Source organism: Mytilus galloprovincialis, chromosome 13 (assembly GCF_965363235.1).
Source record: "Mytilus galloprovincialis chromosome 13, xbMytGall1.hap1.1, whole genome shotgun sequence".
In the NCBI taxonomy this organism is placed as follows: domain Eukaryota; kingdom Metazoa; phylum Mollusca; class Bivalvia; order Mytilida; family Mytilidae; genus Mytilus; species Mytilus galloprovincialis.
This window is the reverse complement of record NC_134850.1, coordinates 27249518-27263173: the sequence shown is the minus strand read 5'-3', so window position 1 is coordinate 27263173 and position 13656 is coordinate 27249518. Positions and strand designations below refer to the sequence as shown.

Genomic DNA, 13656 nt, shown 5'->3' with positions numbered 1-13656 from the left:
CATTGGTCTTTGTTTAGTTATCTTGGTTAATATTAAGTTTATGAGACAGTTGTAATAAAGCTTTATACTTAGGACTATTAACATAATATCAATGATTAGTATAAAAGGCGAGACATTTCAGCGTGTGCACTCTTGTGTTGATATTTTCTGTTTAAATTGTATGTCAGGGAATGTGACAATGAGATGATTATTGAGGAAGCAACTAAAAGCCATTTGTATACACCTTTAAATTTATGCTGTAAATTCTGAAATTATTGTGTGCATTTATTAATTATGGCCATTTTGTCATTTTAGACTAAACTGCGATTTTATTTTTTGCAATATTGAAAACATTCCAGTTTAATTATATAAAAATTTCAAAACATGAGTTTAAATTATTGCGGTTGCCTGTTATATTTTTCGCAATAATAAATACATGGAAGAAATTTCTGAATTAACAGTATTGAGAAGAAAAAATACTTGTATGCTTCATATCAAATCCTGAATTATGATGTCATATGTAAATGAACTTTTTGACCTGTAATAGGATTCAGGATTTTCAGGATTCTGCCAGTGCTGAAAAAGTATATTTTTTGGTCATTAATGAATTTGAAATTCTCACTTATGAGTAATGAGATAACTATATTTGGTAAGTGTCATCCTTGCTGGGTCTCCATGCCAATAAAAAAAACAGGGTTCACCTACCCCAACCTCATTCCACATGTTCCATTGATTAGTGATCAGAAATTATAAGCAATAAGTCCAGTATATTCAGTGTATGGAATGATTGTTTACCTCTTTGGCAGGCAGGGGTTCAAATTAGCATTTGTCCGAGGTCCATGACCTTCCACTATTGCCATTAGACTTTTGTTTTACCAGCTACACCCAACGTACCTTCAATTTGAAAGAAAAAAAAAATTGCAGACCTTTTTAACCGAAATTTCCGAACAAAATCTCAAAAAAATTATTTTAGTCTTTATAATTCATGACAGTGATTTTGTTCAACTGCTAGCATTATACCGAAAATCAACAAGTAATGTGTAAATCTGAGTAAAATTGTAACCGTGACAAAAACAACATTGAAAAACAATGGATGATATAAACTCGAAATGAAGACAATAACAATACCTGATCATATTCTAGGGGCTGATGAGGGTAAAACTGGGTTTGCCGACCAAATACATTTAAAAATGAATTCAGGCCGGTGACAAAATACATCAATGATGATGAAATATAAACATTAGAATTGAAAAACCAAAATAGGAGACAACCCACTTACCCAAAGTGACAAAGTGACACCCCCTCCAATATTAAAAATAAATATATTTGAATTCATAATATGAAAGACAATTACATATATTATTAAACACTGACAACTGGTAACAAAACACCAAAAGCACATTAAGTTTGAATCTTACTTAGTTGTGAAATGTTTCAAATAAAAGTAGGACCTGAACTTACTGTTGTGGACCTCTCAGTTTGGAGTGTCAAAGGTCCTGGACCTTCCAGTACCAATTGTTAATTTGAACCCCTGCAGGTTTTACAACTCAACCTCATTTCATTGATCAGTGATCAGTAATTATAAGCAAAAAGTCAACATAATATTCAGTGTTTGGAATGATTGTTACACCTCAACCTCATTTTTATTGGTCAATGTTTAGTTTCATGGTTTAATTTGGTCCATATATATATATATATATATCGGCTCGCCTTGACAGAATCCTGAGACTTTAGTATGCTGTTTCTGACAGGGAGATAACTCTAGGTCATCATTTTCTAATACTTAAATATAATAAGTTGTTCTTCTTGCAGCCTTCACCTTTGGGTCCACAAGCATGGTGCTCAATCTTGGAAAACTTTAGTTGGATTCTTATGGCTTGTAAAGGAGAAATTTACAACTGGTTTGTGATTTAATAGGTCAGTTAATCTGAAACAGTTATAGGTAAAACACATTTAAACACTGAACTATCCTTTGTCTATGTGAAAGGAATAACCAAATATATGTGGCATGAAATATTTGTCACTGGGTATTAAGTTAACCATGAGTAATCAATTCAATATCAATTTTTCCCATATAACCAATAAAATAAGCTGAATCTAACCAATTATGATATTCCTCGCTTGGAGAATAAGTTTTAGAGGAAACGGATATATAGAAGATGTGGTATGAGTGCCTATGAGACAACTCTCCATCCCAGTGACAGTTTGTAAAAGTAAACCATTATAGCAATGTATAGGTCAAATTACGGTTTTCAACAAGGAGCAATTTGGCTCACATGAAACTGCAAGCAGTTAAGGGCCCCAAATATGATTTGTAAAGTATCCAAATAGGAAAACTAATGTTCTAATGGTTATTAAATAAAACAAGAAACACCCATGAAGTACATCAACATACGACAACCACTGAACATCAGGGTACTGACCTAGGACAGGTGCAGACAAATGCAATGGGTTAAATTTTAATAGGTACTAACCTTCACCCGTATCTGCAACAAAAATGTAATAACACAACTGTTAACATAGAAAGACCCACCATAAAATATCAATTGACATGGCTTAATTCATTCAAAAGACATATAAACCAGATGCTCTGCAAGGTGCAGCTTTATAAAAGACTGCAGAGTTCTATCCTTGAACGGTTGGGGCAAGTATGGACACAACATTCAAGCTGGATACAGCTCTGAATATGGATTGTGATTAAATAGTTGACACAGCATAGGTTTCTGACACAGAATGAATGGTCTAATGGACTTATTTTTTTTTTGCTTTTGAGCAATTTACTATGCTGTTGAATATTAATCCTCTTAAAGAAAAAAATATTTAAATTCTGAAATCTCCTTATTCCAAAAATGATCTCAATTCAAATTTCTAATGGAGCTTGCAACAATAACTACTCATTTTAATACATAAAATATTAAAATATAAAATGTCATACAGTTGTTTTTAAAATTAATATTAATTAACAGTAACTTCTAAAAAAATAAATGGGGAATGTGTCCAAAAAGACACAGATGATGCCCCAGCTAGCATATAATGTTACAAAGGGACATAACTCAAGAACTGTAAAAGTGAAGCTGCCAAAAATTGAACTTAAACTGAGTTTAGAGGTAATAAACATTATATATACACATTTCATTAAATTTAGTTGAGACTAACTTTAGTTAAGAGAACAGAAACTAAATAAAATTCAATTTTTCCACTTGTAAAGGGGCATAACCCTAGAATGGTAATCAAAGTGCTTGTAACCACTGAATGGTAAAGATTGCTTTAATTTATCAGTTGGTAGTAAAGTGAATATTGCATTGTATATTGTATATAGCATTGATTTAAGTTGATTCAACCTTTATTCTGGACAAAGAAGGATAATTCCAATTTATTGACTTGAACTACAAAAATGCTTGTTTTTAACCCCTTTTTGGCCCTTTATTTCTAGATTGGTTGCCCCATAACCCTTAAAATATATCTCAACCTTCTACTTATGGTATTAAACATTGTGGTACAATTTCAGAACAATTGAAATACTTATACACAACTAATTGTTCTGACACTAGATAAATGCTATTTTTGGGCCCATTTGGGCCCTTATTCCTAAACCTTAGGGACCTAAAAATCCTCAAATCATTGTAGAATGGAAAGACACTGAGAAAAATTAAGGTATAAATTTCAGTGCAGATACAGCACAAGATCCACTAAAAATGATAATACAGAGCACCAAAACTCTGTACTGTGGATCAACATGAAGATGATTGCAGTCAGATATTACCATCACTGTAAAACCAAATGTTACTGCATGCATTTATTATTGTAATTGCTTGATCATGTCTTAGGGAACATGTGTACTAAGTTTCAAGTTGATTGGACTTCAACTTCATCAAAAACTACCTCCACCAAAAACTTTAACCGGAAGGGGGACAGACAGAAGGACAAACGGACGGACAGATGAAGGAACGCACAGTGCAGAAAACATAATGCCAATAAATGGGGCATAAAAAATAATAATATCAAAATTTTAAATCAGAAGTTTTTATTTTTGTGTCACTTACTTCATCACAATTTTTCGCAATGATAAAAAAAAACATGACTATAATTCTGAACTTACAGTTAGCTCAAAAAGTACTGAGCTTGATAATATTGAAATCATGCTTCAGAAGATTAACTGACCAGCACAATATTGATTTCATACAGAATACATCAAGCTAACTGTTATCTTAAACACAAAATGTTTTATTTTCAGTCTGTTGATCTAGATAATTTTATTTTCCATCCAAGTCAAAACAAAGCCCAAAATCTGTTGAGAACAATGCGATATAGCAGCAAGACGAGATTTGTCATTCCAATGACAAAGTAATGGGCCAGAATATGATTGCATGTCATCTTTATAGATATAAGAAGATGTGGAATGAGTTCCAATAAGACAACTCTCCATCCAAGTCACAATTTGTATAAGGAAAACCATTATTAGGTCAAAGTATGGTCTTCAACACTGAGCAGAACCTTGGCTCACACCAAACAGCAAACTATAAAGGGCCCCAAAAAAAGTATAAAACCATTCAAACAGGAAAACCAACAGTTTATGACTGGTACGCTGATTAACAAGTAATTAATAAATATTGCATGAAGTCTATCTCATCTGAAGTATTTCTGAAATATTAAAATAGAGCAACATCTGTTCATCCATGTGACACTACTTAAAAATTAAAAAAAACAATTCAGTGCAAAAGAACATCTGACACCAATTTTTAGCACAGCATGTACAGAATGTGCTACATATGAATAACTTGTTTAAACTGGTTGAATCAGGTATTTTCTAGTTTAATTGTGTTAATATAATATGTGCTGTGCTGGATACAAATCAATATAACAACATCTGTTAACCTATCTATGGGATAAAAAATCTCTTTGCAGTCTGACGTTGATATAAGAAAGCTGCAAAAAAAATTTTTTTTCTCATATTTCATATCTGAATGTTGTAAAATCAATCACAAGTCTTATACATGTATATTTATATGTGCAATGCATAACAGGGGCGGATTTAGCCATTTTAAAAAAAGGGGGGGGGGGGGGGGGTCCCAACCCAGGACAAAGGGGGAAGGGGGTCCAACTATATGTCCCCATTCAAATGCATTAATCGGCCAAAAAAAGGGGGGGTTCCAACCCCCTGAACCCATCCCCTCCAACATAATAATTTCAAGTTTATTTACATTTGACACAGTGTGTATATTTTAAGTATGTTTACATAAACATATGTTCCCATAGTTTAGGACTTTATTCATTTTAGGTCGAAATATACAGGCAAAGTTTAGATTTTTATGAAGTGTCCTATATTTTGACTTTAGTGGAACCTTAAGTTTGATCCTTACAAGATTGCATCCTTGCTAAAAGATGTAGAATGAATTTAAGGATGTACTCTCTGAGGAGCCAAAAATTTCTAGAATTCTAAAAGCACTGACTTGATTGGTTGTTAAATTTGAAAACTGGATTACTCAAAACCAATTCATGGTAAATACACATTTTTTTCACAGAGTTATGTTTGATTATAATATTTTTTAAATTCATTGATAATTTCCACTTGTATCAATTGTTTTGGAAGTAATTCAAGAACGAGATTTCAACAAGACTGAATGAGACTGAAAAGTCAGAAGAATACATCATTAAAAGCACACAAGTTCACCAAGTTTTTAGTGTTGTTTGTGCTGAACAATCTTAAGGTTTTTCTGTGTGGTCATTTTATATATACTGTTTGTTGTCTTTTCATATAAGTAATGGTGTGAATTATCTTTTTTGGATTTTATTACTTTTTTATATCTGCACCACAAGGAACCAAGAACATCAAATACATGTCACTGCTGGGAATTAATTAGTTCTCTTGGGATATATAATAATTTTTCTATGAATAAAGGCAATCAGAAATTCAAATACTGGAGAAAGAATATATTATTTTAATTACTTTAATATATCAGTGCAAATGATGAAACTGTAAAGTGGGAATATTTTTTCTCTATTTTTGCAATTCCAGAATATTTTTCATTATGTACAGTTTGTGTATCATGAAAATCAAAATCACAAACAAGTAAAACACCAAAAAAAACCTTGCAAATAGGTTTTTGTCTAGAAATCTTTTTTTAATTTAAACTCAGGGAAAATAGACCTTTACGGTTGATTGTATAATCTTCATTAAGCTTGATACTCCAAAGTTATGATTAGTGACACTATCACTATTTGGAAATCTGGGCCTCTTGACCTATTGACGTCATACACCAACCACTTTTCCATGGTGTCTGATATTTTCCATTATGATGTCAAAATTTTGTGCTAACCTGTAATGGCAGACAAATAGCGATAAGGCGTATTGGAGCAAAAAACTGCTAACATTTGTGAAAGATTCATTTCTAGACATTTTAGTAATGTTTAATTTTTTTTGTTTTCTTGTGTGGGCCTTATTGGCTGAGTGGTTTGACTTGTTCATCTACAGTAATCACTACCCTGTCAACACTGAAGTCAACTCACATAGCAAGTGTGATTGACCATGATCTTAATTGCCTAGGATTGTTAGTTTTCATGAAGATGGTCTGTGGTTTACTTTAGGTACTCAGGCTTCCTCAACCAATAAAACCTGGCCTCCAAGATATAGCCTATAGGGCTGAAAGTGGCTTTAGGCAGCAACTTTCTTTCTTGCTTTTCTTTTAGTTTGCAGCCTTATTAACATCTACTTAAAAACATGAAATCCAGAGGTCCCAAATTTTAAAGAAATCCTGACATCACGAATTCCCTGATCCCAAAATACCAAGCTTAAAAACACTTGATCTCAGAGTCCCGATAAAGGTCCGATTCCACCCCCATCTACTTAAAACATCTCCTTTTTTTAAATTGTCGCATGAATTTTTCAATTCTTTTATAAATAAAAAGAAATACTTTATTAGTTTGATTTTTTAATGTCTGCAATATCACATCAACAAAAAGCTGTACAGATCACAACTGTTGCCATGGCAACAATACATAAACAATAACATCCGAGGAATATTGCACATATTTGTATACTGTTATGTAAATACATTTTGTAAATAAATGTGTAATAAAATAATAAACAGCAAATAATATCATTGTACTCTTACCATCACAAGTTGTTTTTTAAAGTTTTGACTACAAAAATTTATGTACCATGGTATAAAAGGATTTTAAGGCAGCAACCATTTGATTTTCTGGGGGAGGGGGGGGGGCTATGGATTTTTTTCTGGACAAACTTTTTTTTTGGCCTGCGGCAAAAAACAATCTATTTTTTTTCGCAACAAGTCGAAAACGATTTTTTATCTTTCAATTTTAGCATTACATATAGTGGCAGCTGAGGGAGAAACAAACATTTTTTTTTTCTCATAATCAAAAACAAACTTTTTTCCAAAAAAATCCATAGTCCCGCCCCCCCCAGAACATCAAATGGTTGCTGCCTAAATAAACATCTATAAAGAGTGAAGAAGTGGCAAGATAGAGGTTGTTAAATTTCTTTCTATCTGAAAATCTGATATTCTTGAAAATTTTCACCGATATACATCAGAATTCAATAGGAAGACAAATTTTTGTTCAATACACTTAAGGAATAATGACTGTAATATTTTTTCTGTCTATGAAGAAATAACATAAAAAATGTGGTGCACACTGAATAATTGCGTAGCAGGTTATTTAACAGTGTGCACCACATTTTTTACGTTATTTCAAATAGACAGAAAAAATATTACAGTCATTTCTTATAATTTAATTCTAAATTCCATTTTAAACCGTAAACAAACATGAAAAAACGTTGATGACATCACGGTCACATGACTTAATTATGTCTATGGGCTCATAACAAACTAACGTCAGCCAATCATTTTACCATACTTCAATTCCTATAAATGCATTTACACCAATGAACACAAATTAGAAATCACAGATCACTGTCTTGATGGCCTCAGAGCACGTTATCCAGTAGCCATATTTAATTTTGAATTAACAGCTTGCCTTTTTAAACAATCAGACACTAACCTGTTAACAAACTTTGAAAGTCACTAATATTGTCAGGAAAATGTCTCAAATATAGCCAGGTACAATATATTTGAGTAGTCAAAACCAAATGGAATTCTTGTCAAAATTTTAAGAAATTAAACAAAACTACAGGACTTTTGTTTCACATTTTGCACAAATAAAAATTTTAAATATCCATATTGAATAATTGCTAAGTAGTACAATTTCAAAATTTCTAAGATAGAACTAAATAAGAACTCATTAAGATGTAACTGTATTAAATAATGTCAAAAAATTGTATGCCACTGTGAACTAAACACTTTGAATTGTATGTCAAACTTTAAAAATTTCAGAAAAAAATTTACAAAAAATATGCACTTCAATTACAATTTGAATTTAGACACGTTAAAGTAAATTGAAACCAGGTTCACAGTAAAAGTAGACAAATTTGAAGATTTTTGAATTTCAGTTCAAATCAACAGAAAACATTGTTTACTTTATAATGCCAAGAATTTAACTCAAAACTATAACCTATAAACCAAATAATGTCTGAAAGTAACAATAATTTGTTCCATGCATGATACATACAAGAATAAATAGATTACATTGGTATTAATTCTATATGTGTGTAATATATTATAAACAATAATAAAAATTTAATCTTATATAAAAATTCAACCGATTATAAGCTATAATATTTCTATGTAACATTAAGTGCCCCCTGTAAACGAAAAAACAACCTTGTAACCTTGTAGAATTCAAGGTTGTTACTTAACCTTGATAATTTTCTAATTTATTTCTTGACCTTGACATTTTGCAAGGTAATTACTTAAACTTGACATTTTTCAAGGTTATTGGAAGAAGGCACTGTTTGTACATAGAATTAGAAAACTGTCAATAATGACGAGATTTCCACACAGTATTAAATTTTTCTCTTTTCAGAGAGTTATTTAAAAAAAATTATAATCACATATTTCTTTTTTTTTTTGATAAAATTATTAATCTTGGATTTAAACAATGAGTTACCATCAAATGTGCAATCTATAATTAATTATTTAAATGTTAATACTTTTGGATTTGTATAAGATTATTTTTTTTTTCAAAGCAATAGTGTAGTTGTTTCTGACGACTTGAAATATTATTTTTTTTTCTACATTCTATTGTTACACTACTTCCTTTAAAGCTATTAGCTGGCAAAAAATATAAACAAAACAAGCACCATGCAATTACTAACCATTCAATTTAATTTCTTTTCTGCTTCAAAGAAATGAAACTTCAAGGGGAGATAATTAAATTATTATCTCCCATGGGAATGAATTTACACAGAACTTTGATTTCTAAAACCCTATAAATAAGGGATAACTTCAAGGCTTAAGACACAAATTTTTCAGTCGATGTAGTTCATATTTGCTATTTCAGTCTAAAGAATTATGGAAATTCTTATTACGCTTTCACCAAATTGAAAATATTGTGGCCCTATTGTTCGAATATTAATGTTAGAGAGTTTTAACGAACATTCAAGTTTTGTGTATGCTTTTCAAAATTCAAACCAAATTGTATTTCATTCAGAACCAAGAAATCCTGAATAACTAGAGCACCCGTATATCTCAAAAAGTCCCTTGGGTGTAAGAGAAATCAAAGTTCTAATGTAAATTTTGTGTTGATGAAGTTTTTCGTAAATTTTCACTTTTTTCTTTTCTTCAAGGAGTTCTTCAATTAAGAGGTAGATTTATCTTATGACTATTTGCTTGTTCATGATATATAAGCAACAAAAAATCACTACAAAAAAAAATCACAACACTAGCATAAACTAAACTGTTGCATGTTTAATAATAGCCAAAAATCTTTATTCAAGCCAAAAATATCAAATAAAATTTTTGTGATGAAAATAATCAAGCTATATGAACAGCCATTGGCATCTAATAATAATAATAAAACAACAATATTATGTCACATAAATTCTAAATCATTTAGATTTATTTTTTCTTAATTCGAAAAATTAATTACTTTTGTTTTAACCTGTTTTCTGACCTTAATACACAATTGAACACAATTTACTACATACTATTTTCATTAATAAATTAGCATTTACAATATCTACATCAAAAGCTTAGTAAAAAAAATCATTTGGCACATTAAAGCTTAAACTAATAATTGAAAAATTCAGATTGGAACATTCTGTATCTATAACTAACAAAAAAGAGTCAAAAACAAAAATGGTAAGAATTAAGCTCAAATAAAAATTTCATTCTCAAGTCCTGGATTACTATTAAATGAGGTATTCCCAAAACATAATTAGTGAATATTAAGCATGAAACAAAATGTATCTACATAAGTTAGCCTGTTATACACAGCTTATGGTTTAAATTTGATCAGAGATGTTTTGATGCATGTAATAACATTAACATTTGTTCATGGACTGGCCATGAATGTGAGTAAGAATGAACGCACCAATCTAGCAAGAGTAAGCTTCATAAAAACAATTTTATGATGACATGAATCATACTTTCCAGGAACAAATATGAAACCAATTTTTAATTTTTATTTTAGCCATGACTATCAATATCATCAGTTTTTTTTTAGATCATATTGGTCTGAAAAAAGGATAGTAAATTTTTCATGAAGCTAGATCCTTGCAAAAGGATCAATGCTCATTGTGTAAGTCCAAAATGACCAGCAGATTTTCAAGTCTTTTGTGGAGACTAGTGCTCTTGCCAGTTATACCACATATTTTTAGCTGTGCCAAAACCTGACTGTATTCAAAAATTTTAAATCAATATTCATATCACAGCAAGCTTGGAATGACAATTTTATCAGTCATACCTGTCAACTGACCCGTATCCTGTGGGTGACATCGAGAATTTCACCCCTCACCCTGGATTTTTTAAATACCCGCCAGGTTGTTTAATAACTTTGGATTTCCGAAAATGGCCCATTTTCATCCAGATTCTGGTGCCTTCAGACTGATTTTATAAGTATTTATTTTCATTTTCATAAGTTGACAGGTATGCAGATTTGTATTTGGCCATTGTGTTATAGTAAAAGTCCATTGGTAAAATTAATTAAGTATATCACTCCTAACATTAACAAAAGTGAATTTCATGCAAAAAAAAAATTCAGTCTTGAAATCAATTCAATTCTTATTTTTACATATGAAATAACTAACTTATTAATGCATTCACTTAATATATTTTGCATGTTACATTGAAGAACATTTTGGTTTATAAATTGACAAAATTAACAACAATACGAGCTACGATGTATATTTCATATAGACTACTCTATTTCAAAGTGAAATACAAGACTAAAGTTTACACAACAACAGTCGATACTTAATTTCTATAATTTATGTTTTTTTATTACAATGAAAAAATACAATGAAAAATTAAACCGTGATGTTGTCATGTATTACTAAAAATTCATGATATTCAAATTCTCGCTTGATCAAGATTAATACTTTTGGAAGCTAGTTTTGAATTATAATGATTTTATACACTGCGTACCAGTGCTGAGTTGATAAAAACAAAAGCATGTAATCTGTAAGCTAATAAATAGCTTCAAAACATGCATTTAAATTTGACATGTTATTAGGAAAGGACTTCAATTTTTTCATATCTTATTCCTATATATTCAATAAACATACTTTTTTTAATAACATTTTCTTGTTTCAACAAAAACTGTAATTAATCTAACTTCTAAAGCCAATAAAAAACTGAATAACATTACAGATTTTCATTTCAAATTGGAGTGGTGTATGCATCATTTAAAGATAAAATGATTTATCTGATGATTCTTCCATGCATGACGTTCATAATTTTAATCAAATCATTTTACTTGTTTTTTTCTGATACTTACAAATATCGCTGACCATAAAAAATGCTGTTTGAAATACTATAAGAAACAAATATTCTAAGACATTTGTTCTTTACCAAAATACACTTAAAACATATCTATGCAATTAAGTAGATTAGTACAGTTTCATTTCTTAAAATACAGTGAAATATTTAAAGACATTCCTTTTTTTTTCTCTTATTTTTGTAACAATTTTACTTGAAGTAATAACAATTATAATATTAAGATGAAATATTTACAACACTAATCATTAAATGATAACAAAATGTACATTATAACAATCAATATCTTTGTTCTGAAATTTCCATTTCTATACACAACTTTTTAAGCACCTTGGAGAGTTACTTCCCTTAAGGAGTCATATTTTAAATAAAATTAAACACCTTAATCATATTCAATGAACAATGGCAATGCCATGATTCAAACATTACAAATTTCATTGCAAACTGTTTTTCTTACAACATCTACTGTGAAAGAAATTTCATTCAAGGAATATAGTTTAAATGTGTTTTGTGGTTAATAAAAACCTTGCATTTCAATAGTGCATTTTTGTTTTTGAGTGATTTGAGCAAAGACTGAAATTATAATGACTTCAAAAAGCATAACAATGGCAATTCACAAACAAAGTTACATTCACATTTTACACATCACAGACATAAGAAAGTTTTCATGGTCATATAATGAACATTGACCAATATCAGTAGGGTTGAATAGATTCATATCATATCTATTGATAAAACAAGAATGTGTCCACAGTACATGGATGCCCCACTTGCACTATCATTTTTTATGTTCAGTGGACCGTGAAATTGGGGTGAAAAATTTAATTTGGCATTAAAATTACATAAATCATATTATAGGGAACATGTGTAATAAGTTTCAAGTTGATTTGACTTCAACTTCTTCAAAAACTACCTTGACCAAAAACTTTAACCCAAAACTTGCACTATCATTTTCTATGTTTAACGGACCGTGAAATTGGGGTCAAAAATCTAATTTGGCATTAAAATTAGAAAGATCATATCATAGGGAACATGTGTACTAAGTTTGTAGTTGATTAGACTTTAAATTCATCAAAAACTACCTTGACCAAAAACTTTAACCTGAAACCGGAAGAAACGGACGCACAGACAAACTAACGGACGAAAAGACGAACAAACGAAAGGAGGCATAGACCAGAAAACATAATGCCCCTCTACTATCATAGGTGGGGCATAAAAACATAATTTTTACCAATTTATCACCAGACTAAATATTTTCATATGGAAAACTATCTGAATAATACACCTCCATGCTGGAGGATCACATATATGTATAACATTAACTCTCACACTACATTTTTATTTACAGTCAAACCTGCTATAAAGGTTGCACCTCAATTAATTGAAAACCAGTTTTGTCAGGTCCCACTGTAGTAATAACAATGCATTTAATTTAAAGGTCACCTTTCATGATGAATTTTCTCTGATCAATCTGGTGAACTTTATATGTAGGTTTGACTGTACCTCATCAAGAATTTTCAGAACAGAGATATATAAATTCATAATCTAATGATTTTTTACATCAAAGCTTAGCTTCTATATTGCACATAACACTGAAATATTGAGATCACATGAATACAATATCTTATCTAACATGATTTTGTATTTACAATTAAAATGGAATTTCCACAAATCACAATGATGATTTAAATTAACTGCTGTTCTGTAATAACCTTTCAGCCAATCAAATCAATGTTCTATAAATATCACACAGCAATCAAATCTTCCTTACAAAAGTACAGGGTCTTTACGTCTAGACAGAGTAGACCTGAAAATATATTAATGATAA

At 30.4% G+C, this 13656-nt stretch overlaps 1 protein-coding gene across 2 annotated transcripts in view; it reads right to left on the bottom strand.

The window, feature by feature from the left end:
- Window positions 1-11991: 11991 nt before the first annotated feature.
- Window positions 11992-13656, bottom strand: part of LOC143057568 (kinesin-like protein unc-104) — a 98118-nt gene continuing 96453 nt past the window's right edge. For both annotated transcript variants that reach the window (XM_076230884.1, XM_076230885.1), the window contains one exon: window positions 11992-13635. In XM_076230884.1, the coding sequence (XP_076086999.1) occupies window positions 13596-13635 (40 nt within the window). In that variant the 3' untranslated portion in view covers window positions 11992-13595. The remainder of the gene's footprint in view (window positions 13636-13656) is intronic.